The 25,304-nt window shown below is 53.8% G+C and overlaps 2 protein-coding genes across 7 annotated transcripts; one reads left to right on the forward strand and one right to left on the reverse strand.

The window, feature by feature from the left end:
• Positions 1 to 1,955: 1,955 nt before the first annotated feature.
• ITGA7 (integrin subunit alpha 7) lies at positions 1,956 to 21,313 on the forward strand. 6 transcript variants are annotated; one of them, XM_016165797.2, is made up of 26 exons: positions 2,011 to 2,332; positions 6,389 to 6,516; positions 6,618 to 6,697; positions 7,659 to 7,914; positions 8,404 to 8,481; positions 8,815 to 8,934; positions 9,786 to 9,993; positions 10,120 to 10,313; positions 10,704 to 10,792; positions 10,916 to 11,043; positions 11,195 to 11,290; positions 11,473 to 11,534; positions 11,690 to 11,859; positions 12,292 to 12,441; positions 13,126 to 13,241; positions 13,747 to 13,939; positions 14,020 to 14,100; positions 14,205 to 14,284; positions 14,416 to 14,490; positions 14,627 to 14,729; positions 15,284 to 15,460; positions 15,648 to 15,779; positions 17,637 to 17,750; positions 17,980 to 18,078; positions 18,167 to 18,292; positions 20,596 to 21,313. In XM_016165797.2, the coding sequence occupies exons 1-26, from the start codon at positions 2,127 to 2,129 to the stop codon at positions 20,824 to 20,826; spliced, it is 3,492 nt and encodes a 1,163-aa protein (XP_016021283.2). In that variant the 5' UTR covers positions 2,011 to 2,126; the 3' UTR covers positions 20,827 to 21,313. The 6 variants fall into 6 exon arrangements, with proteins under 6 accessions (XP_016021284.2, XP_016021287.2, XP_016021286.2 ...); XM_016165798.2 differs by having other exon boundaries at positions 1,956 to 2,332; positions 8,404 to 8,934; XM_016165801.2 differs by lacking the exon at positions 8,815 to 8,934 and having other exon boundaries at positions 1,956 to 2,332; positions 8,404 to 8,535.
• A 311-nt stretch (positions 21,314 to 21,624) lies between these two features.
• METTL7B (methyltransferase like 7B) lies at positions 21,625 to 23,706 on the reverse strand. Its single transcript, XM_016165824.2, is given in 3 exon segments — positions 21,625 to 22,062; positions 23,118 to 23,308; positions 23,311 to 23,706. Coding segments are annotated over 3 exon segments (555 nt in total). The 5' UTR covers positions 23,438 to 23,706; the 3' UTR covers positions 21,625 to 21,825.
• Positions 23,707 to 25,304: the final 1,598 nt, after the last annotated feature.

Below are 25,304 nucleotides of genomic sequence, written 5' to 3' on the forward strand. Positions count from 1 at the left end.
AGGTTCTATCTCGATTTTACTATTCTGTGTTTTCACTTCAGCCCTTCTCTATTGTCTGTGGCTCTGAAATAGAAAAGGGATGGAGATGGCATATGTGGGGGAAAATAATAGTAGAATTCTGGTGCCAGCCTGCTGGCAGCACATGTACTTCCTTAACAGCACCTGTTTAAAGTTGTGCAAGTTCCCTGGAGGAGATGGCCACAAGCATCGTGTTGCAAAAATGAAGGCCCAAATCTTCGAATGTATAGTAGTAATATACCCAGGGCAAGAACTATCCCAGGGTCAGGAGAGTGACAGCCTACTTATTTGTTTGTTTGTTTGTTTGTTTGTTTGTTTAAGTATAACCTTGTACAAAGAAGAGAGACAAAGGCGAGCATGCAAAGAAGAACTAGGTAGGACACTGGGGCTTTTAAGAAAGTGAAGGAGAAGAGAGAATCTTAAGAATATGATGATAGTGTCTGAGGGACAGAGAAAATATTAGAGACATCGAGAAATAGTCTAAGAAAGATTCCAAGTGACAGAGACAAGAAGGAAGACAAAAATAGAGTTTGGAATGAGAGAAAACCAGATAGTGAGAGAGGGAAGGGAAAGATAGACAGATGGATATACACAAGACCAATACTCAGTAAGAAAGACAACTAGTTAGGGGAGGTGGGAGCAAGTGAGGTTCCAGTTGTGCCAAATTATTTCCTATCTCTCCTTCTGGCTCCGTTTCTGGATTAGAGTTATAAATAGCAGAGAGTTGGAAAATGTCCCCCCTCCCTTTGCTTCTGTCTTAGCATGAGGGGCAGAGAGAAGGAGAGAGAGTGGCCTGCGTTCCTTGTAGAAATCCCTGCAAAGCCCCACCTAGCTCCTGTCTGGGCCAGCCCAGGTATGCCCCCTCCAATCCCCTCCCCTTTGGAGCAGGGGCCCCCAATCAGTCCCTGGCCTATTAGGAAACCAGCGGCACAGCAGCAGGAGGCGTGCAGTGGGCCGGGGAGCAAAGCTTCATCTATATTTGCAACGGCTCCCCAGCACTAGCATCACTGTCTCAGCTCCACTTCAGATCATCAGGCGTTAGATTCTCATAGGAGCACCTATATCTGAAGGTGCCATGGGAGGAATGGGGGTGGGGGTAGACTCCAGAGAAATAACTTCCTGCCGGTGCATTGCTATAGGATGGTGCCAAAAAGGTGGGGGACAGCTGCTTTGGAGGGTGCGAAATGTACAGTCCTGGGGAGGGTCTGGGAGCTGGAGACAGCCTCTTGGTTCCAATCTCTTTCATCTTTACCCTTCTTTGGCAACCCCCATCCTCAAACTTATTTTCTTCTTCCACTATCACCCTCAGCGTCCCTCCTCCCGGCCCCCTCTGGCCTTTCTTTCTCCATGTCTTTCTCTTTCTATCTGCCTCCTTTGCGCCCCCTCCCCAGACCTGCTGAGTTTTTCTTTCTGGCCGGGCTCTGGGGGGTGGGATGGGACGAGGCGGGAAGTGATTTGATTGGAACAGCATGAGGAGTGCTCCCTGTGACTAAAGGGGAGGAGGGAGCACTAAGGTAGATGATCACACAGGACCCAGGCCCGGGACTGTCCCCCTTTCATCTCCTCTCTTTCTGCCTGCATCCCTCTCTTCCCAGACTCCTTTAAGCCTCATCCACTTACGTCTTACCCTCCTTTCTCTTTTTTGGCTCCTTTCTCTCTGTACTTCTCTCTCGCCCCCCATTGCCAGGCGCCGCCTTCACCCTTCGCTGGCTCGGTAACCAGTCCGGGGTTAAGAGGAGCGCGCACAGGGGGCGGCAAGGTGGAGCTTGGGTGGGGCTGGGGTGCCGGGTAGCGAGGCCTCCTGCCTGGGTATCCCTTAGCGATGCTGCGCGGCCTCCACCTGCCGCGGGGAGGGGGCGGGCCGAGGGCGGGGCGGGGCGGGGCGGGGCGGTGCCCGGGGGGCGGAGGCGGGAGCCCTAGTGGACGCCGAGCCGCCGCTGCCGCAGTCCTGCCAGCGGGCGTGGGAAGGCGGAGCGGTGAAAGGTTGGGAGACCCCCGACGACCAGCGAGATTCGAGACCAGAGACCCGCCTTGGAGACCTGGGGCTCGGGGCTCGGGGCTTAAGCGAATTTTCTTGCGCCCTCGGGGAGCGCGCGCAGGGTCGCCCCATGGCCGGCATTTCGGGCCGCGATCCTATGCGGGTCTCCGGGATTTGTTACCTTCTTGGTTCCCTGCTCCTCGGACTGCTCTCCCCAGGGGCTGTTGCCTTCAATCTGGATGTGATGGGCGCGCTGAGAAAGGAGGGAGAGCCAGAGAGCCTCTTTGGCTTCTCCGTGGCTCTGCATCGGCAGTTACAGCCCCGACCCCAGAGCTGGTGAGTCACCGCGCCCGTCCAGAGTCCCCGTGCCCGAGCCACAGATTTCCCACCCCCACCTCATCTCCCAGTCTTCCAACCTCACTAAGACTCGGCTGCTCATAGATAATCTCGTACCCCAGCCTAGAGCTTTGCCTCATCAGTCTCGGGTCTGGAGGCAAACTCTTGGACCCGAGACCCAGGCTCTTGCTTTGGGGATGAGTTGGAGAATAGGATTCTTGTCTTGGCAGAGACTATCTTCTTTTGCCCCCACGCCTCTTGCATCCTTGCTTCAGTCCCTTCTTCAGAGGGCTGAATTCCCCAAAGGACAGGGACTGAACATTTTGTCTCTTAGGGAAGGAAGAGAAGAAGAGGAGAAACTGAAGGTGCCATGGGAGGAATGGGGGGTAGACTCCAGAAATAACTTGCTGCCAGTGCAATGCCATAGGATGGAATGAGGGCAGCAGGACAGTTGGGAGGCAAGGAGAGACCTGCCACTACTGTGGCTCAAGACCATGGGAAGGCTGGGCGAGGACCTGGGAGGGTCTGGCAACCTCAGCACGGTGATTTAATGATAGAGAGTGGCAGAAAAATAGAGCCCGTAAAAGTTGTAGCAGCAGCAGCGAGAGAGAGAGAGAGAGAGAGAGAGAGAGAGAGAGAGAGAGAGAGAGAGAGAGATCGAGATCGAGATCCAGGAAGGATGCTGGCCATGCTGCCCCCCTTCCTCCTGCTCAGGAAATTTCCAGCTCCAGGAATCTCAACAATAGGGGAAAGCAAAGAGGAGTGAGAAGCAGAGGACAATTCTAATAATTTTCTAATCAGTTCAGAACCCATGGAAGAAGGACACACTTGTGTGTGGGACCTGTGACTGTCGTGCTTCCTGTACTATTGGCTCCAGCGACATGTACAATTTTAAAAAGGCAATATGGGGAGGAAAGCTTCCTGCCAGGGGGCTTTTCTTTTCTAGGCCAGCGCCTAAGCCACACTAAGTGTCCATTACTGGGATCGATGCTGTCCACAGAGACTGTCTTCTCCTCGCTACTACTGACCTGGGGGCAGAGGGTAGTGACAAGAGCTCATTTCTCTTTTCCCGCTTCGGGAGGAGGGGCAAGCTCAGATCTTTCTTCTTCCATTATCCCTGTCATCAGGGAGGAAGGTCAGTGGTCCCCCAAATTTTGGGAGAGATAGAAAGCAACTAACTTCATCTCTTCCTCAGCCTTCTGTCTACTTCCTCCCTCATCTGTCTCGCTCACTCTCCCCTCCCCCCATCTGCCAGAGTTCCAGGACTGGAGGCCTTTTTAGGACATGCCGAACTCTCTGAGCTATTTCCAGGCAAATTCTAGGTTATTTTTAATAGCTTGGTCTCTTGTCATTTCCCCCTCATCTCTGAAGGTGGCCCCTAATTCTGTCTCCTAGAGTCAAGCTAGGGGCATTCCCAGAGGGACCCGACTGCCAAACCCAGCTTTTGCTCCTGCAGGGGGCGTTCTGCTGCCTGGTGGCATATGAGAGACCTGGTACCTTGCTCATTCCTAGCTTTTGATTTCTAGGTTTCCTCTCCCAGCACATAAAAAGTTTAGAATAGCACAAGGCACATAGCTAGTGCAATGAAAATATTAGTACTATTATTCCGCGGAGCTAAAGAATAGTTTTAGTGCCTTACAGTGAGCCAGGATCCAAATGCTTGGCCAGAACACCCCCAGGGTGAGCACCCTCAGAGGGCCACCCAGACTGAGAGAATCGGAGAGCGCTGGATGTGGATTGGAGCCTGGAGTGTGTGGAGAACTGAGAGGTGCAGTAGTCATGATCTCCCCGCCACCACTTATCCCAGCTCCCAGGGAGTCCCTCTGCCCCCAGTTGCCAACATGTTTTTGCTTTTCTCTCTTTGCAGTGGCTGCAGCTGTGGCTACTGTTTTGTCCAGAGGCCTGGGGTGGCTGGGGATCATGGGATGAAGCCAGGAAGGAGTATGTGGCTGGGTCAGAGGTGGAGGGACCAGAGAAGCTGCGTGTGGGAACTCTTGTTACGGGAGGGATGAGCTGATCTGTTCTCCCCCAGGGGGTGGGGCTGGATGTCTCCTTGCACTCAGCTTCTTTCCTCCATATGGACTCCTCCCTTCCTCCCTCCTCCTTCCTCTTGACCTCCTGAGGAGATGTAAGGATTGAACACTGACCGTTAGCTTCTCCTGGTGCTTAGCTATGCAGTGACCAGCTGAGGCACTGGCTGTCTCTTTGAGTCCACGTGAAGTGTGGGTTCAGCCTCCTATGGGACAATCGCAAAATGAATAAGATAGCTCGGCCCTCCAAGAGATGGCCAATCTCTGTGTTTGAGATATGTGAGAGATGCTGCCGATCTGTCTGAAGGTTGGTGGTGCCACCTGGTTTCATTTTCTGCCTGGGGTACGTTCCTCTCCCCTTCCTCCTCTTACCTGTCTGGAGGGGTCTCAGTGTTCTGCAGATGGCCTGTTGCAGGATGTGATGGAAAAGGCATGGGTATTGGAGTTAGACAGATGTGTATATGAATTCCAGCATGCTACTTAACGTCTCTGAGTGAGTGGCCTCATCTGAAAGACAAGAAAATAAGCCTTGAATGGGATTGTTATGAAGATTAAATGAGATAATGTACTTAACTTGCCTAGCCCTGGCACCTAGGTAGAGAGCAATAAACATTAGTTCCTCTTGTCCCTGGCATTTAGCCTAGAGCCTGACCCATAGTAGGTGCTGAGTAGATATTATTTCCTTGTCTCACCAGTGCTTGACACAGGGCTTGGCAGATGGTAGGTTCTCAATAAATAGTTGTTAATGAATGTCGAATGCATGCCATGCTCTCTTCCCTACCATTTCCCCTCCACCTTCTCTCACTTGACACTGGCCCTGACACAGGATGACAGCTGCTAAAAGAGGAGGAGATGTGGGAAGGGAGAGTAGCTCTGTGCCCTCCCCTCCCCCTCCCCCATCAGAGATGGCACAATGCCCCACAGATGCCTGTCTGCAATGTTGCCCCACACAGCTTGGGGCCTTCTCACTCGGGAAGGGAGATGGAGGAAAACAGTGTGAGAGAGAGGCCTCAAAGTTTGCCCTGCTGCCACTTTTGAGTCTTTCTTTCTCTGAAGACAGGATCCTTGTAGCCAGCTGGGTGCCAGTCACCCCATTCACCCTCTCCTTTACTCTTGGCCTGGGGGTCAGACCCAAGGGACCCAGGCAGCCTCCATTCCCAGCACGATCCTCTCCTGGGGAAGAAGCCTTGGCTGTGATTGTGGAAAATTGTCCTGCCAAGAAAGTTGTAGCTGGGAAAGTATATGAGGGGGAAGTAGGAGAGAAGACTGGGAGGGGGTGGGAAGGGGTGGGATGGTAGGGATGGGAAATCATGGCTGTGGAGAGGAGAAGGAAGGATTGGAAAGGGGATTCAGGAAGTAGGGGAAGAATAGGGTGGGGAGGATTGGAGACAGAATGAGTAATTTGTCCTAATTTGCCAGCCGGGAGTGACTGATAGAATCTTGGGGCTGGCAGGGTAGTTGGAGTTAGGGTCTTTGATAGGTCTCTGAGGAGGTGGTGGGGAAAGCAAGAGTCTTGGTTGGACTCCTGAGGTGGTCCCTGGGCCACCTCGTGGTGCCAGTCTGCTCCTGTTAACTTTTGCTGTCAGCATTCTTGGCATTTCTGGGAAGGTTTCAGTTGGGACTGGGGAGGTGGGCAGAGCTTGGGGATGGGGCCAGGGCGTGAGTAGGAAAGGCCTGGTGGTGAACAGGTGTTGAGAACAGGTGGTTCTTTCAAACTTGCAGTGTTGGTTCGGGTGCTTGGGTTGCTGTGTGTGTGTGTGTGTGTGTGCGCGCGCGCGCGCGCCTATCTGTCTGCCTGTCTACTGTGCATGTGGTCCTTCATCTGAAGAGTATGTGCATATGTAATGTGATGACTGCATGGCCAAGTATATAAACTTGACCTTGCCAGGACTTGCTTGGGAAACTGACTTTTGGCCCTTCTCCTTCTCCTTAGTATACTCTGCTTGATGCTGAGGGGTTGGGCTTGGCAGCTCTGGGGAGGGGAAGCACTGCAGCCCCTAACTCCTGCCCCTACCCCATTGTGCAGGCTGCTGGTAGGTGCTCCTCAGGCCCTGGCTCTGCCTGGGCAGCAGGCGAACCGCACTGGAGGCCTCTTCGCTTGCCCCCTGAGCCTGGAGGAGACTGACTGCTACAGAGTGGACATCGACCAGGGAGGTGTGAGGCCTGTGGGTGTGGAGTCGGGGGAAGCACATGAGGAGGGGACTCGGGGACTCGGTCTCCTCTTCCCTCCCCTGATTCCCAGTGTCTGCCTCCAGCTGATGTGCAGAAGGAGAGCAAGGAGAACCAGTGGTTGGGAGTTAGTGTTCGGAGCCAGGGGCCCGGGGGAAAGATTGTCGTGAGTACCACTTCTTGTGATTGTATGCCAGGGTGGGGTGTGTGTGTGTGTGTGTGTGTGTACAGTGTGTGCACATGCACAGATGTGCTTACAAAACACAAGTTGGGCATATGGTATGATGGTCTTACTCCTAGCACATCAGGGAGATATAAAAAGTGTAAGACATGGTACTCATTCTTATAAATTTAAATGTCTAACCATCCATCCATTCATCCATTTGTCAAACTCTTATTGAGAACCTTTTAAGCATCAGGCATTACGCTAGTTACTGAGAGAGGCTATGTAGAGGCTATGTAAAGACAGGGAAAAGCCTGCATGCTTCAAATAGCCTACTGCATATCATTGAGATTTCCATCCTCTCCTTTTCTGTGTCTCCTCTTCTGTATCATCATTAACATGAACAACATGTAGTAATGCAAGTCACTATGGGGCAGACTGTGGTGAATGATATAGTCCCCAGTCTGTCAAAGTCTAAAGGAAGAGTGGAGAGAGAGGACTCCTGCAGGTGGGGTGATTTGAGTTAGGCTTTCAAGAATAAGCGATACTTGGAGAGTGGAGAGGGGAGTTATCGAAGTGCTTTGCAGATGAGATGATGTCACTTACAAAGGGCCAGAGATGGGATCAGTCTTGAAATGTTGGGCATAGTCACCTATGGCGTGATCAAGGAGGCACAAGTCCTGTGTACTGGCTTAGATATGCTGGTGGGTGCTCAGGAAGAAGGTGGGACAAGGATTTCTTCCTGCAAGAGCAAGGAAATGGGAGCTGGCGGGAGAGTGGGTTATGACTATACCTGCCTAACACTGGGCTGGTGGTGTTGCTTAGGCGATGCCAGCATAGGGGTGTGTGTGCACGCATGCGTGCACATGAACCAGCTCTGCCAAACATCTGCATGTGGTTAGTGTGGCTCAAGCAGGTCCCTGGCCCACCCAGTGGAATAGCCCCTCATCCCATCATCCTGCAGACCTGTGCACACCGGTATGAGGCGAGGCAACGAGTGGACCAGATCCTGGAGACAAGGGACGTGATTGGTCGCTGCTTTGTGCTAAGCCAGGACCTGGCCATCCATGATGAGTTGGATGGTGGGGAGTGGAAGTTCTGTGAGGGGCGCCCCCAGGGCCACGAACAGTTTGGGTTCTGCCAGCAGGGCGCAGCTGCTGCCTTCTCCCCCGACAGCCACTACCTCCTCTTTGGGGCCCCGGGAACCTATAACTGGAAGGGTGAGTCACTGTTTTCGTGGAGGGGAAAAGGGGACCAAATTGTCTTCTTACCTCAGAGAGGGGATTTCAGGCAGCACGTGGCCAAGCATGCCCACATATTCACTGCCATACAACCCTGTGGCACTGCAACACTGTCCACCCATGTCATGCCAGCACACACATGAATGGAGGTATCTCCTCTCCTTCACATGGCTGTGTTCCTCAACACCCTGGCATGAGCCCCCACATGCACGGCTGGTCCTCCCTATCAACACAGCAGCCCACACCTCATCACTCCCATTCCCGTCTCTGCACGCTGCTGCTGGCTGAGCTGACACCCGGTGAGTGCGTGCCAAGTCTGCGGGACCCCAGAAGCTTGGGCTGGGAAGCGGGTGGAGATGGGGCTGGAAAAGAGAGGAGGGGTGTCTCTGTCTGCCTGTCTAACTAGCATTCAGCCTGAGGGGTGCTCCTCAATGCCTGTCCTGGGCACTAATAGGTCTGTTTTTGCAGGCACTGCCAGGGTGGAGCTCTGTGCACAGGGCTCAGCGGACCTGGCCCACCTCGACGACGGGCCCTACGAGGCGGGGGGTGAGAAGGAGCAGGACCCCCGCCTCATCCCTGTCCCTGCCAACAGCTACTTTGGTAGGGACCTCTCCCGGCCCAGAGCCACTCTAACCCTATGCTCCTCTCTCTTGTCCTCCCTCTCCACGCTCCCACCCTTCTGTCTCCGTCTCTGTCTCTCACCTGTCTCTGTCTTTCTGTTTCTGATTCTTATCTCTCTGGCCTCTTTGCCTCTCTTGTATTCTTTCTCCACCTCGTTCCTCTCCTTCTTGCCTTTGTGTCCGGCCCTGTCTCCCCACTCTGTGGCCCATCCTCTGGATGTCCCTTCCCTGGTGTCTCCTCCCATCCCACCCCCCACAGGGTTGCTCTTTGTGACCAACATTGATAGCTCAGACCCTGACCAGCTGGTGTATAAAACTTTGGACCCTGCTGACCGGCTCCCAGGACCAGCCGGAGACTTGGCCCTGAATAGCTACTTAGGTTTGTAAGCGCCCGCCCACGTCCTCCTGGGCCCTGGGGGCTTGGCCTGGCTTTTCTCCTCTCCTGCCCTGCGCCTCCCAACACACACCTAGGGAAATACATGTTGGGTCCAAATTTCAGAGACAAGCTAGGCCCAGTGACCAAGCCCAAGAAGAGGAGGCCCCAAGGGGGAGAGCCTAAGGGGCTGTGAACAGGGGTTTCCCTGGAAGAAGAACCAGGTGGGTGGAGACTGTGCTGGGAAGGAAGGCGGCTAGACTACTAGGGGGACTTTTGCTCAGGGGTGGATGGTAGGCACATGCTCGAGAAAGGTCTAGCCATGTTGGTAAGTTCCTCTAATTGTCTTATGTGCATCCCACTGCAGAGAAGGAGGAGATGAGGACTGGGAGATGTTTGGGTGAATCAAGCTCTTCCCTACCCTCTTTCTTTTCCCCCATCCATGCGAAGACTTCCTCTCCCTGCCAGGGTGGTGGGAGTGGGGTCCACTGGATAGGATTGGGACCTCCCTGGTAGGCAGAGGGGAGAACAATCCCCTGGGAATCCTGGGAGTGGGGCCCTGCACCAGATTCTGCCAGTGTGCGCACAGCGTCTGGCCTTTTCAGCCATTGCCTTTCTCTTTCTTCCCCTGTCCCTGAGGCTGACCTCATTGCACTCTTGCGCCAAATTCTGGTCTCTGGGTGTGTGTGTGGGGCAGGGGCTGCCAGGTGTCTGGAGGGGGAGGAGGAGAGGTCCAGCTGTGAGGGCGCCTCCACTTTTTGGCTCTGGACCTGTGAGGAGGGGGCGGTAGGGGCTGCAACACACCCTGGCTCCTGAGTCTTGTGGGGAGTGCTCACTGGTAAGTCACTCCCACCCAGGTTTCTCCATTGACTCTGGGAAGGGCCTGGTGCGTGCAGAGGAGCTGAGCTTTGTGGCTGGGGCCCCCCGTGCCAACCACAAGGGTGCTGTGGTTATTCTGCGTAAAGATAGTGCCAGTCGCTTGGTGCCGGAAGTTATGCTGTCCGGGGAGCGCCTGACCTCTGGCTTTGGCTACTCACTGGCAGTGGCTGATCTCAACAATGACGGGTGAGTGGGCAGCAGGGAGTGGCGCCAGGGGAATCTGCCCCAGGAGGTCAGAGGGTCCTGTGGCATTTCCTCCTGACTCCCCTGGTTAGGGAGGATGCCACACTGACTATCTTTTTTTCTCCATAGCTGGGCAGACCTGGTAGTAGGTGCCCCCTACTTCTTTGAGCGCCAAGAAGAGCTGGGGGGTGCTGTGTATGTGTACATGAACCAAGGGGGTCACTGGGCTGGGGTCTCCCCTCTCCGGCTCTGTGGCTCCCCCGAATCCATGTTTGGGATCAGCCTGGCTGTCCTGGGGGACCTCAACCAAGATGGCTTCCCAGGTGTGATTGGGAACTAGAAAGGCACAGGGGAGGGAGGGGGCAGGGGCAGGGATAGGAAGTGACTCAGAGGTCAAGGGGAGATCCTTTGAGGGCTCAGGGAGAGATGCATCCTGGACTCATATCTGAACTTTACCATTTACCAACTTTGTGACCTTGGGCAAGTCACCTAATGTTTCTGAGCTAGTAATATCTGCAGAGAATAGCTGAGAGGATTAAAAGCGATATGTGTAAGGTGCCTGGGACTTCGTAGCCTCTCAATAAAATAGAAAATATATGATATGGGACTGCCAGAGGGAAAGTTGGGGCCTGGACCTTGTCACCCCCTTGTCACCCCTCGCCGCCTCCCCATTCCCTGGCCCCAGTCTGACTGCCTTTTCCTCGTGCCTGCAGATATCGCTGTGGGCGCTCCCTTTGATGGGGATGGGAAAGTCTTTATCTACCACGGGAGCAGTCTAGGGGTCGTTGTCAAACCTTCCCAGGTGAGGGGCATTGAGACGAGGGAGCGGGTGTGGGTGGAAAAAGGGAGAATAGGAGCAGAGGGCAGGGGAGGAGGCAGAGGCCCAGCAGCGGTGGGGAGGGGAGCTGACAGTCAGGTCTCGCAGGTGCTGGAGGGCGAGGCTGTGGGCATAAAGAGCTTTGGCTACTCTCTGTCTGGTGGCCTGGATGTGGACGGGAATCATTACCCCGACCTGCTGGTGGGCTCCCTGGCCGACACTGCTGTGCTTTTCAGGTGAGCCCCTGCCTCAACTCTGCCTTCTCCCTCCCTAATGCTACATGGCCCATTTCAGAACCAAATCTCATGCCACAGAGCCTGCCCACCTCCCCAGTTTCCCACCCACATGTTCTCATGTTTCTTGTGCCCTCATCTCCCCATTCCCCAGGGCCAGACCTGTCCTCCATGTCTCCCATGAGGTCTTTATTGCTCCACGAAACATCGACCTAGAACAGCCCAACTGTGCTGGTGGCCGCTCAGTCTGGTGAGGTGGGATCCAAGGGGAAGGAGGCTGGGTGGGAGCCTCTAGGGTATCTAGACCCCTTGCCCTTCTCCATTTCTCTGCCTAGTTTGGGGCTGGGGGCTGGGGCAGGAGTGGGCAGGGAGAGGGTGCAGACTTGGCCAGTCAGCCTCGCTTGGCTCAGAAGCTAACCTTTGCCCCCACAGTGTGGACCTAAGGGTCTGTTTCAGCTACATTGCAGTCCCCAGCAGCTACAACCCGATTGTGGGTGAGTGAGGTTCCCCTTCCCGCCTCCCACCTCCCATCTCCTTGGGTTTCAAGGCGGAGTTCACTCTGAGGTGGAGAGAAGTGCCCCTGGGAATGGGGTCAGATTGGAGCAGCTTCCCAGCTCACTGGGCCCTTTCTTTTCTCCATGGGCTACAGCCCTGGATTATGTGTTAGATGGGGACACAGACCGCAGGCTCCGGGGCCAGGTCCCCCGTGTGACCTTCCTGAGCCGTGGCCTGGATGACCCCAAGCACCAGGCTTCAGGCACCGTGTGGCTGAAGCACCAGCATGACCGAGTCTGCGGAGACACCATGTTCCAGTTACAGGTGGACACTGACCCCTTGGCCTCCAAGGGTCATTGTCATTGCATGATCTCTTTTCCTTGATTCCTTTTAGCTTCTTCCCTAACACATTCACACCTCATTCTAAAATCTTGACTTTTGGGAAGCCTTCTTTATGGGCTAACCTCCTCCTCACCTGTTGCCTTTTTGTGTTTCCTGCCAAGTTTTTTGTTCCCTGGAGATGGAGATGGCAGAGTCCATTGTCACATCTGGTCCTAAAAGCCCTAAATCCTGGGTCTCCTCTCTTCTCCACCCCAGTCATTCTCCCTTCTCCTTACTCAGTTCTCCACCTCTCTCCTTCATCTCCCTAAGCCTCTTTCCAAGTTTCAGAATCTGTCCTGGGTCTGGCTGAGGCTTTGGGCAGGGCCGAGGCCTGGGGATTGTTCTCGTATCCATGTCCATCTTTTCCCCTTCTAGGAGAACGTCAAAGACAAGCTTCGGACCATTGTGGTGACCCTGTCCTATAGCCTCCAGACCCCTCGGCTCCGACGACAGGCATCTAGCCAGGGACTGCCCCCAGTGGCCCCCATTCTCAATGCCCACCAGCCCAGCACCCAGCGGGCAGAAGTGAGCATGTATTCTGGTTTAGCCCAGAAGGAAGAGCTGGGAGGGGCAGTGATCATGGCCCCTCACCAGTGACACTCATTCATAGCTTGTAAAGTTCTTTCACATATTATTCTAGTAGTTCCTGATATCTCTAGGTGCTGTAGCAGGTAGACCCCCAAATGGAAAATGGTCCAAAGGGTCATATTCTCTTAGTCAGAAGGGACAGTGTTCCTTGATTCCACATAGTCACTTGGGGGCCCAGGCTAATGGGGGTCTGCCATCTTAAAATGTGGCCCCCAAGGTTCTTGGATCATCTTTATACTGGTCAGTGGGAAGTGGGGAGCACGAAGCTCCTGGTATGGCTCTCATGGCCAGTGCTGAAGTGACACTCTTTACTTTCTTTTCACCTTTTAAATCTGGAACTCAGTTACATGCAAGGAAAGCTGGGAAAATGTGGTCTCACTGTGGACTAGCCTGCTAGTCTCTACCATGGCATCATAATACTCCCATCATTTTAATGATGAGGACACAGCTCAGAGTGGTTAAGTGACAAGCTCAATGTTGCACAGCCAGTAAGCAGCAGATCTGAGAGTTGAACCCAGGTTGTGTAATCCTGTGATACCCTACCTCACTATGTGCCTTGGTGACATATTTGCCCCTTGCCCTGCGCCCTAGGAATGACCCTCTCCTCAAATCTCTCCCTAGATCCACTTCCTGAAGCAAGGCTGTGGTGAAGATAAGATCTGCCAGAGCAATCTACAGCTGGTCCATGCCCGCTTCTGTGCCCGGGTCAGCGATACAGAATTCCAGCCTCTGCCCATGTGAGGGGGAGCAAGGGGGCACGTGGGGTGGGCAGGCAAGAGTTCAAGGAATGGAAGCTCTAGGCAGAGGGAGGGGCTGAGCCTGCAGAGGGAGGATGGAAGGCTGGGAAGGACCTGCTGATAACTTAGAAGACTGCAGGATGAGGGTCAGCGACATGCCACAGGGGCTTCTCTGGTGAGGAATAACAATCCTTCCCAATGCAGTTTCCATACATCTCACTGTTTAGTCTTCACAACCCTGTGAGATAGGAATTATTATTAGTCTCGTTTCGTGGATGGAGAATGGAGGCTTAGAGAGGTTAAGTTACTTGCCCAAGGTGAGTCAGGCGTGCTATTGGGTCCAGAATGGAGGTCCCCTGCCTCCCAGTCTAGATCTCTTGAGAGCGTCAGAAGACCTGAGGCTTGGACTGGTGGGTGCAGAGGCTCAGGGAGTGAAGGCCCGCCGCAGGAGTGAGAGAGGCAGCGGGTGTTCAGATTTCAGAGTAAGTGGGATCTGACCCTCCAGGGATGTGGATGGGACAACAGCCCTGTTTGCACTGAGTGGGCAGCCTTTCATTGGCCTGGAGTTGAAGGTAACCAACCTGCCCTCGGACCCAGCCCAGCCCCAGGCCGATGGGGATGATGCCCATGAAGCCCAGCTCCTGGTCAACCTCCCTGCTTCTCTGCACTACTCAGGAGTGCGGGCCCTGGATCCTGCGGTGAGGACCTTGGTGGGGTTGGTGGGGTCTTGCAAGGCTTCAGTAACCCAAAGTGACTTCTCCTTCTTTCCCTACTCCAGGAGAAGCCACTGTGCCTGTCCAATGAGAATGCCTCCCATGTTGAGTGTGAGCTGGGGAACCCCATGAAGAGAGACGCCCAGGTTGGCAGTCTGCTCTTATCCCTATCTGAGTGACCTCTAACCCCTGACCTCTCCTCAAGACCCTGGCCTCCCCTGACCCAAATCCCACTCTACCCTTGTCCTAGATCACCTTCTATCTCATCCTCAGCACCTCAGGGATCACCATTGAGACCACGGAGCTGGAGGTGGAGTTGCTGTTGGCCACGTAAGCCTGGCAGGGCTGGGGTAGGTGAGGTTAGGGGCAGTAGAATTAATGTCCACCTGTAAGTGGCTCCCTTGACCCCTTGATGTGGAGTCTGTGCCTGCTGCCCATACCTGTCCCTGCCCACATGCCAGGATCAGTGAGCAGGAGCTGCATCCCGTCTCTGCCCGGGCCCGTGTCTTCATTGAGCTGCCACTATCCATCACCGGGTAAGCCCTGCCCCAGTGAGCACCTGCACTGGTTGGGCAGGTATTGCCACTCCCAAGCCCAGGCCTGGGCTCTTCCTCCTGACCCTCCATCAGGCCTCAGGCCTCCTTAGTTCTTGTTTTGGCCCCTCTTCTCCAGGGTGGCCATTCCCCAGCAGCTCTTCTTCTCTGGCGTGGTACGGGGCGAGAGTGCCATGCGGTCTGAGAGGGATGTGGGCAGCAAGGTCAAGTATGAGGTCACGGTAAGTGTTCCTGGTATGTGGTCCTTCATGGTCCCCCTCCTCCGTTCTTGGCACAGAGGAGAGACTGAGACATGTCCCAAGGGTTGGAGCTCTTCTACTGTATGGCAGCTTGGTGGTCCAGCAAGTTTGAGGCTTCCCCTTGCTCCTGGACCTCGGCTGTGGGCAGGTGTTTGTGTAGAGGCCTCAACTATTTCCTGGTCATCCCTGACTGGACATCTCAACTGCTGCTCTGGGGAGGCCATGAGAGTCAGGGAAGCTTCTCTGTCAGAGGCCTCAGCTGGAGGGGGGGGGGCGTGGGGGACATGTGAGGAGAGCTGATGTTTCTTCCCAAAACTCTGCCCTGGCTGGCCAGGGCCTCCCCACACCTCCCAGTGACATCTCCAGGTTTTCCTGGCTTCAAGGTGGGTGGAGAATGGTGCAGGGTTGGATCTGGGATCCTAAGTCTTTGCTGAAACTGTACTTCCTAACTTCCTAAGGCCCTCTCCTCAGCTCTTGTCCCCTCCGTCTCTGCTTAGAAACTGAACTCTCTCTGTTCACACTCCCTGTGCCCACAGGTCTCCAACCAGGGCCAGTCACTCAACACCCTGGGCTCTGCATTCCTCAACATCATGTGGCCCCACGAGATTGCCAACGGAAAGTGGCTGCTGTACCCCATGCGGGTGGAGCTGGAGGGCGGGCAGGGGCCTGGGCCGAAGGGGCTCTGTTCTCCCAGGCCCAACATCCTCCACCTGGTGAGGCTTAGGCAGGGTGGGTGGGGGCCAGTGAAGCAGGGTGGGAGGGTTAGACTCTGGGAAGGGTGTCATGGGGCTGGGGTATATGGGTGGGTAGAGGGCCAGGATGAAGGCAGTGGGAAGGAGATGCCATCTCAGGCCGTTGCATTTGGAGAGACCCTCACTGGGTCCCCCATCCCACATCTAGGATGTAGACAACAGGGACAGGAGGCGGCGGGAGCTGGAGCAGCCAAGGCAACAGGAACCTCATGAGCAGCTGGAGCCCAGCACATCCTGGTGGCCAGTGTCCTCTGCTGAGAAGAAGAAAAATGTCACCCTGGTGAGGGCAGGACAAATGTGGTACAGCCAGAATGGGGTGTATGTGGAGGTGTGACAGAGGATGCTGGGGACAGGGAGCTTCAGGGTAGTGGGTGTCCAGGGAGGCTGGCCTGCCAAGAGGTGTGGTGGTGGTCAAACACGTGTTGCAAGGTGACGAGACCGTTCACATCACACCTGTGAAGCTGCTGCTGACATCACAGGCCCCATCGCGCCTGCCAAATGCTTACTCCAGAGCAGGGCACTTGACCTACAGCCAGTGAGTTAGCTGTGCATTCAATCGTTCTCACATTTATACAAAAGATGACATTTTATAGGGGTGGGATGGTTTCAGCCATCTTTGAGATGTTTGTTATTCTTTTTAACACTTTTAGGACAAAAAAGTCAATTCGTGTAAGGAAACCTGCTTGAGTTTTACAATGTCAAAAACATTTTAAGTTTTTAAAAGTTATAATAATTAAAATTATAGTGTATTATGTGTGATTCATTAAGTCTACCCCTTTTGAGCAGTTTTGCCTCCCTTTTTTCCGCTAGCTTCACATAGTTTTGTTCTTTAAGTGGATTTATGGAGCAAACTGGCACATACTCTGTGCTCTTCCCTTGAGAATGACACTGGCAATGAGAGTGTGGAGGGACATAGATTGGGGGAGGGTATTTGCTGGTTGCCAGGAGGTGAAACCCAGGTATATATGTAACTGAATAACAGAGGTAAGGAGTCAAAGAGACTGTTTGCGGGGGATTGTAAGCAGTTGGGTCGGCTCCGGTGTCATCCGCCTGGGAGGGAGCTCCACTGTCATACCCCTTCCCTGCTGGGGGCAATCGGTGTCTCTGCTCCCCTGAGAACAGGCAAACTAAAGTGCCTGGGGGTAGTCAGTGTGAACTTGCATAAGCACGGTTTCCCTATTGTATGGATAGTCTTGCCTTCTCCATGTGACCGATTTCCCCTGAAAGGCAAGCCTTCTTACTAAAAACTTTGCAATTGATTCTTTCACTTAAAATTAAGGCAGAAGACCTTGCTTTTAGACAAATTGACCAAGAGTTCTGATTTGCTCAAAAGTGGCAAAATAAAAGATGATTTACAGAATTCAGTCACTCTCAAAGTTGTTCTTCTGCATATGAAGTGCGATCAATATGACACGGTTTTTAGGCAAATGGGCTGTTTGTTAGATGAGATTGGGCCAAATTAGCTTAAATCAGGCCTGGAAGGAACAGAGCCCTAGTCCCCTGTCCCTCCATCAGCTCCCTGGGCAGACTCATCCTCCTTTAATGAGTTTGGGCTTAGTGTAGGAGTGTGGCTTTGCCAAATAAGGCCTGGGTTCAAATATCTGCTACTCCGCTGATCAGATTTGCTAGCTATGTGACCTGAGGCAGATCACTTGGCCTCTTTAAACCTTAATTTCCTAGTTTGAAGAAGAGGGTGGTAATAATATGTACCTTGCAAGACAATTATGAAGCTAAATGAGATAAGTGTTTGCAGGTAGTAGGTGCTCAATAAATGGGACCAACATTGGGTAACATCAGCATCAGCTGGGGAAGCTACTCTGTTGCTTTCTAGTAAGAGACCTTCTCCTTGCTCTCTATGCATTTCAAAACCAAATAGCCCAAATTTAGAATAGGCCACTATTTTGGACCACAGGGTGAGTTCGGGAAGACTTCCTGGAAGAGGGGAGTTTGAGGCCCGTCAAGGAAAATGGGAGAAATATGAATGAGAAAGGGGGAAAAGGAGGTCCAAGATGTAGAGGTTCATGGAGGTATGGATGAATTCTCCAGGCAGTCTCTGTGTCTGTGTGTCCATGTTTGTAAGGGTGCTAGGCCTCGGGCAGGCTTCGCAGCTCAGAGCCCTGCCTGTCCTTGTCCCCAGGACTGTGCCTGGAACACAGCCAACTGCATAGTATTCAGCTGTCCACTCTACAGCTTTGACCGTGCGGCTGTGCTGCATGTGTGGGGTCGCCTCTGGAACAGCACCTTCCTGGAGGTGAGAGTACTGCTGGGGTGTTGGGCTGGGTGTCCTCCTCTTCAGCAGCCCCTCTGGGACTCACTTCTCCTTCAACCTCCTTCCTATCCAAATGCAGCACACGCTTAACCCAAGATGGGCAGAAAAACCCTCTGTGTTGGACACCATTCCATTTATAATTTCAGGAGCTGGTGGGAAGTGAGGGAACAGGGGGCACTGAGGAGGAGGGTTTCCTTCCCTGATCCTTTAGGAGTACTCAGCTGTGAAGTCCCTGGAAGTGATCGTCCGTGCCAACATCACTGTGAAGTCTTCAATCAAGAACTTGGTGCTCAGAGATGCCTCAACAGTGGTGAGCTGCAGAGCTGGAAGTTAGGGGTGGGGGAACTCTTCTTTCCTATTGCCCGACCCCCGGTTGGATTAACCCTTCGCTTCCCCAGATTCCAGTGATGGTATACTTGGACCCGGTGGCTGTGGTGGCAGAGGGAGTCCCCTGGTGGGTCATCCTCCTGGCTGTACTGGCTGGGCTGCTGGTGTTGGCGTTGCTGGTGCTTCTCATGTGGAAGGTGAGGCTTGGGGAGGGTGGGGCTGGTGTGGGGGGGCTTCTCTGTTATGTAGGTGGCATTTCTTGGCTGTGGTTTTCACCCACCCACTCTCTTCTTTACTTAGCAAATCTTCATTGAGCACTTATCCTGTATAACCAGGGACCCTATCGAGTCCTGGATATTTCAGAGAGAAGTCAGATGCAGATTTTTTTAAATTTTATTTTTTTAATTAGAGTCGACACACTATATTAGTGAGTAACTTTTATAACTGGCAATTCGTACTTCTTAATCCTTTTCACTTTGCCACCCATCCTCCCAAACCGTCTCCCAACTGGTGACCACCAGTTCGTTCCCTGTATCTATGAGTTTGCTTCTGTTTTGTGTGTTCATTTATTTTGGTTTTCAGATTCCACATATAGGTGAAAGTCAGATGCTGATCTTGTCCTCAGAGATTTGAGAGTCTAATGGGGGAGGGGAAGCAGAAGACACTAAGCGAAGAGGGTGTAGTGGGAGTTTAGAGGAGGGAGAGCTTCTGAGTAGGCAGCCATGGAGCTGGGCCTTAAAAGCTGCGGTAGTCGGATCTGGATGTGGGAGATGAAGTGCGTCGGGTCTGGGCCTTCAAGGAGGGCAGTGGGAGGCCGAGGCATGGAGGTAGGAAAGTGTGGTCTGATATAACCAGAGCATGGCAGGTAAGTCTCGGAGGGAAACTGTGGCCGCGAAGGCCAACGGCATGGAGAATTACTTCCAGGAAACTGCCTCTGGGACTGAACGCAGAGCCTCTACCTCCCGAGATCTCCGTGGAACCATTCTTGAACGCGTAGGGTGTAGGCAGAATCACATTCACGTCTGGGGCTCCACATGAAGGCACACATAGGCGCATGTCAGTACAGAGGATCACTTCCATCACCAGCAGTCATACCCTGAACCACACGCTATGTATGGGCCACGGGGAAACATGCGTGTCCTTGCGGCGATATGGAGAACTCCCTCCCAGCCCACCCGCCCCTGACCAATCACAGACCGAACACACCACTGGACCAATGTGAGTTGTCAGTGGACCAGGCCCCCGGAGTAGTATACAAACTGTTGGGAAACTGGTCATTGTTGGGGGAGATCGATGCCTCTTGAAACTGGTTCCAGGATCCCTGCTCCCTGCCCCCAAGGGAGGGGGATAGAGCAGAACTAAGTTGCCATCCTTCCCTAGTCTTCCCATCTCCCCCTCATTTGCTCCCCTCCTCCCTTGACATCCCAGTGTGGCTTCTTCCGTCGGAGCAGCCAGAACTCACCTTTCCCTACCAACTATCACCAGGCGCGTCTGGCCGTGCAGCCCTCAGCCGTGGAAGCTGGGGGTCCAGGGACCGTGGGGTAATCGTTGTGTGGGTGCATGTGTGTGTGTGTGTGTGTGTGTGTGTGCAAATGTGTGTGTGTGTGAGTATGTATGTGTATGAGTGTCAGTAGAGCATCCAGCATTCAGGAGACCGGGAGTGTTCAGGGTGAAGAAATGAGATGCATGAGGGTGGGATGAGCCCCAGGAACTGGGGTGGGAGGTAGTAATGAGGCAGAGTTTATAAGGGTGAATGTGCACAGCCTGGGGCATGCTCAAAGGGTTGGGTGGGCTCCCGGAGTGTGCGCATGTAGACTGCAGGGAGGTGCCATGCATGTCGTTTCTTGGGCATGAGTGTGCAAGCAGGTGCCGTGCAGTCTGAGCATGCAGGAGTCTCGGGCAGTACTGAGGTGAGTGTGCAAGGGGCACATTTCCACCTTGGTAAGTAAGGGCCAGCATGTTCACGATTTAGGACGGGGCTAGGCCACCATATTCATGGATGGAGGGCCCTGCCCTAAGGTGGACGCTGCCCAGTGTTCAAGCACGCAGGGTGCGTGTGGGTGAGGCTTGAGAGGTGTCACTCTGGGGTATGCAGGGCTCTAGGAAGCCATGTTTTCCCTCAGATCTTGTTTATGTTCCGGGGTTGCTATTGGGTCCCTTGAAAAGCTTAGGCGGGTAGAAACCTTTGGGGCCAGCAGTCCCGATGTTCCACCTGCAACCCCCTCTTTCAGTTGCCAAGGAAGATGTCCTTGGTCCTACATCTTGAGCCCCTTCCTGATCTTTCTCTCGCTGTGAATGAGACCCTGAGACCAAGCATTGACGGTGGCACCCGTGGGGGCTGCTTACTGCACTAGATGCTCTCCGGCCCATCTCCTTTCTGCCACAATTGGTTTTTTTCTGTGTCAGGGGTGGTGGAGGCCAGGAGCTGAGCCGTGGTGGACATTTGCTCCAGGGACCTCAGCCCTGCAGGCTCCTCATGTCTGGCGCGGTGTTCTTACAGATGGGATTCTTCAAGCGGGCGCGGTACCCCGAGGCCACCGTGCCCCAATACCATGCGGTGAAGATCCCGCGGGAAGACCGACAGCAGTTCAAGGAGGAGAAGACGGGTACCATCCTGAGGAGCAACTGGGGCAGCCCCCGACGGGAGGCCCCTGACGCACACCCCATCCTGGCTGCTGACGGGCACCCCGAGCTGGGCTCCGACGGGCACTCTGGGCCAGGCACTGCCTAGCTTCCTCTGTCCCAGCCTGGCACGTGGGTCCCCCTCTACCGATTCCCCAGAGATGGCTCCTTGGGTTGAAGAGGATAGAGCGTGTTGCTGGTGTCCCATCAGGATTGGGCAGGATCTGTTTCCTCAGGGGCATGGACCTCTCTCCCAGGAGGAGCACCCCCAAACTCCCCCTTAGAATGCTGTGAGTCGAGAGGGGTAAATTGGGGATGGGGTCGTGGGGTAGGGCGAGAAAGGCAGCAACGTCCTGACGCAAAGGTTGGGAGAAAGGACCCTAATCCCTCCCTCTCCCATTCACCCAGTGTAACAGGACCCCAAAGACCTGTCTCCCCGAAAGTGCCTTAGCCAGACAGTTGGGGAAGGGGTCGCATTGCTGACTCAGGGGCTCTTCCCTCCCTAGTTTCTCCTCTCCTGTGACCTTAGTTTGCTGCGTCAACCGAGTGGATTTTGTCTATTTATTAAAAAAAAAAAAAAAAAATCTGAGGACAAACTTTCGGCCTCTTTGCTGAGTCCTGCTGCCTCATGCCCGAGGTCTCCAGAAGAGGCCCGATTCTCTCCACACCCCCACAGCGCAGGACGAACGTGGTAGTGGGAGGGAGGGTTGGGCGCTTGGCAGCGGTGCATGTGTCCTGGCTTTTGTGACCAGATCCTGGAGGCACACGGGTTGCGCTCTCAGAAAGGGGGGAGGGCACTTTACCACGGGAAGGAACAAGGGAAAGGGGTGGGGAGCTGTCCTAGGGGCGGGTGGGCAAAGATTGGGAGACCCAGTCCAGGAATTTGCAGTTAAGAGCATGACGGCATAATTGTTTCCTCCCCGTGGCCAGGAGCGGAATGGAGCTTTTCCCCTGTAGAAGGAAGGATCGAGGTTAGCGGTTCCCCTGGCAGACGTGGGAGAAGGAGGAACAAGGGGGGGGGGCGTGTCTCCTCTCCGTACAGATCCCTCTCAGTATCTGATAGACTTGGCTGGTGACTGGGACTGTTCTGACCGGACTTGGAGAAGGGTTATTTCACAGCCTTTCCCATGATGTGGGGTCCAACAGGTAACCATCTGAAGACAGGGGGTTGTCGCTCCATTTGGAGTTGAGAGAACTGGGCGTCCTCGAGATCTTTCCAGGTCTCTCTGGTGAGACAGCAGCCGCCTCCAATGAACTTCCAGGTGGGCCGTAAAACCTGCTGCCACAGGAAGGCCCAGCTCCCACGTGGCTCAGCCACATGCTCCCAGAAAAAGAACACGCCTCCCTGCCAGAGAGGAGACAGTTAGTGTCTCTTATCTGCTCCTTTCACAACTTCCCCCCACCTCGCCTTCACGGGCTTGTCCAGCCTAGCCAGACCTGGCAGCGAAGTAGGAGCCGCTGGCCTGAGGGCTTATGGAGCAAACGGCGGCGGCTGCTCTGATCCCTGGCTCCTACCCTCCCACTCAAAGCGCGTGTGAGGAACCTCCCGTGACTGAGTGGGTATGGCTGGTGAGAGGTCTTTAAAGGGTAGCCAGAAGCACACCACAGCCGAGGGCAGACAGATGGGGAGATGGAGAAACAGGAGCAGAGACCGCGTCGTAGGCAGAGACGCGCACCCTGAGCTCTGTCCCGGGACGTCTGCGTCCGACTCCTTCCTGGACGTCTCGACCAACATCCCAGGGAAGCCTCGCACCTGACCTGACTACAGCTGGAGCTCTTCCAGCCGCCGTCTCCTCACTGTAATCCCCCAGGTGACCTCATGTGCCCTTACATCTCTAGGCTACATCTTTTTCTGACTTCCGGATCTGGACTCCCAGGGGCCTCTGTGGCCTCTCTGCCTGGCCGTTTCAGGGGCACCTCAGACCTAACAAGCCCCAAATAGTTTTCTGCCATCTCAACAAATGGCTCTTTCCTCTACTCTCTCTCACTCCCTGCACCAGTTGCTCATGCCAGAAACCTGGAAACCATCCTAAACTCCTCTCTCTCCACACCCAGTTCAAAATCTTGTGGATTCTACTTCCCCTAATGTCTCTACCTGGAGCTCTCCTCTCTTTTCTCCACTCTCTCCACTTTGCCAGATCTCTGATTTCAATGTAAACATCTCTTCCTTGGGTGTTCTCCTCCCACTCCCCGTCACTAGGTGGCTCTCCTGTGCGCCTCCACGGTACCCTATTCTGTTCCATCGAGACCCTGGTCATATTTCCTAGCCACCAGCAGATGGCAGTGGATGAGTGTCTAATGGGCTCAGACACCAGATTCTCCGTCCTGGGCGCCCCGACTCGGGGTTGGCTGCTGCCGCATTTGCCTGCCCTATGCCCACAGACTTCCCATTCTGCTCACCGGCCTCGGCACTCTCTGGACCTCCTGCAGGACCTTTCTCGGGCTCTGCACGGAGCACGACACCAGGGTGCTGATCACCAGTGTCACGTCCTCTCCAGGAGCCACCGCAAACCGTTCATGTTGGAGGTGCCTGTTCTCAGCCATGCTCTTCATCAGGAACTTCTCAAAGTGGGTGTTGGGATCCAGGCAGTCATCGTGGCCATCAGGTAGGGAAAGTAGCTTTTGCACCGGGGCTGCCAGCAGTCCAGCAGAGCCATCAGGTGCAGGGGCAGGGTTAGCAGCAGCACCAGCAGCTGCAGAAGTCGGACCAGGGTGTCCATGGCAGACCAGCTCGGAGGGGTGCTTCCGTCGGGGCACTGCCCTTTCTCTCTGCCCAGCTGCTGAAGTCACTGGCCTCCCCTCTCCCCTGTGATAGGACTTTGTTCTCTGTCTCCTGCTTGGCGATTTCCTCTTCACCAGGGTAGGGTGGGGTTAGGGAATCCTTGCAGAGGGCACAGGTCCCACAGCCCCACAGGCTCTTTTGTGTGGGACGAAGGAACAGGTGAAAGGACAGGTGGTGCTGCCGAGTCCTGAATCCTGGGGTGCTCTGCCCAGTTGAAGAGGGCGGGTTGTTCTGTTACCTCTGAGAGGACTAGGGTGGTGGAAGGAGGAGGGAGGATCTGTCTCAGATTGCAGTGTCCTGCGTTAAATGCTGGGGCGGAGCTGACTCGTGGGCTTCATCCAGGCGCCATTCTGTCTTCAGGGTCTATAGGTTGTAAATTCTGGTGGGATTCCCTGGCACAGCCCCGGGGCTTTGCCCCGGATGGAGGCCAAACAGAGTATTTGAGGTAAGGTTGGTTGGTCAGAAGGATTGGTCAGAAGCTGGCCAAAGGAAAGGCATGTTCTCAACAGACTGACGTTTATTATCACCTCAAGGCTTCAAGGCCCCAGAAATAGAAGAAAAGGAAAGAGAAAAAGGCAGAGTGGAGAAGAGTCAGGAGACCTGGGTCCCAGAGTCAGTTCTGCCATTAACTCGCTCTGCTTCTTTGGGCCAGTCTTTTTACCTTCTGGGCCCCAATTTCTCATCTGTGAGATAGGGAGATGAGGATACACTGGATGGGCCTTACACAGCTTCTAAGGTCTCTTCTTGCTCCCACATTTGTGTGACCTAAGGGGAGTGTCATAAGACAGGAAGCAGGTGAATTTCAGTGTCCTCACAGACCAGGACAGTTCCCCCCGGCTTCAGCGCCAGGCCAGGGACTGCCATCAAGGCAGAGAAGTCTCAGAGATCAGTCTTTGGGGTCACCGGCGTTTTAGAAGACAGTCCCCAGGTGATTACGTGGTGGCTTCTCTTGTGGCAGAAGCCTCCCTCAGAGTGTTGGGGGAAGCACATCACAGACAGTCCTGAAGGCTGTACACCAACGGCCCAGTGGCCTAAGGAAATTTTCATTTGAGTCTAATGGCCCAGGAACTCCATGGTCCCTGGTCATTGGTCTTTTAAATGTGCCAGAAGATTCATTGGAATATGGGAAAGAGATATGAGAGCCTTCTAGTTATACCATATTTCATAAAATCTAAGATACAATTTGATGTGAGAGAACTATTATTTCATGTGCTAGTAAGTAAAGATACTATATGACACTATGCTAAAATACCATTGATCATAAGATGCTTTCCAGTTTCACAGATGTTGAAATGTATGTCTTGAAGTTGATAAACTATGGAATTTAGCTTTATCTCAATAAGAGATTCTGTTTTGGTGTATGTTTTAAAACAAACTTTATATTTATATAGCAGTACATATAAATAGTTTATAAAAGTTAATTAACATACACATATATTGGGAATGTTCCTCAACTTCAATTTTTTATTTTTACTGATGGAATGTATGATTTAAAATGTTTAGAGAATTTTAGCCCAGGGTCCAGCTGCCTGTTTTTCCTCCCACAGCTAGCCATAGTTTGCAGAGAGGCACATTTTCTATTTGGGGAGGAGAAAGAACTATCCTTTGGCCTCAGTTTTTTTTAAGGATTCTGAGCCTATTATTTTTACAGAATAAGCACTGGGGAGCCCCCAGGCGCAAGAGAATTTGCCTAGAGGTTCAGACACCTGGGGCATGGGTCATTTCTTGGGCCTGGCAAGTGAAGTTATGACCTACAGATCCCTCCCTTTCTGTGCAGTGACTTGTTGTCTGGGAAGTGGCCTCAG

This window comes from Rousettus aegyptiacus, unplaced genomic scaffold (assembly GCF_014176215.1).
Source record: "Rousettus aegyptiacus isolate mRouAeg1 unplaced genomic scaffold, mRouAeg1.p scaffold_m13_p_2, whole genome shotgun sequence".
NCBI lineage: Eukaryota > Metazoa > Chordata > Mammalia > Chiroptera > Pteropodidae > Rousettus > Rousettus aegyptiacus.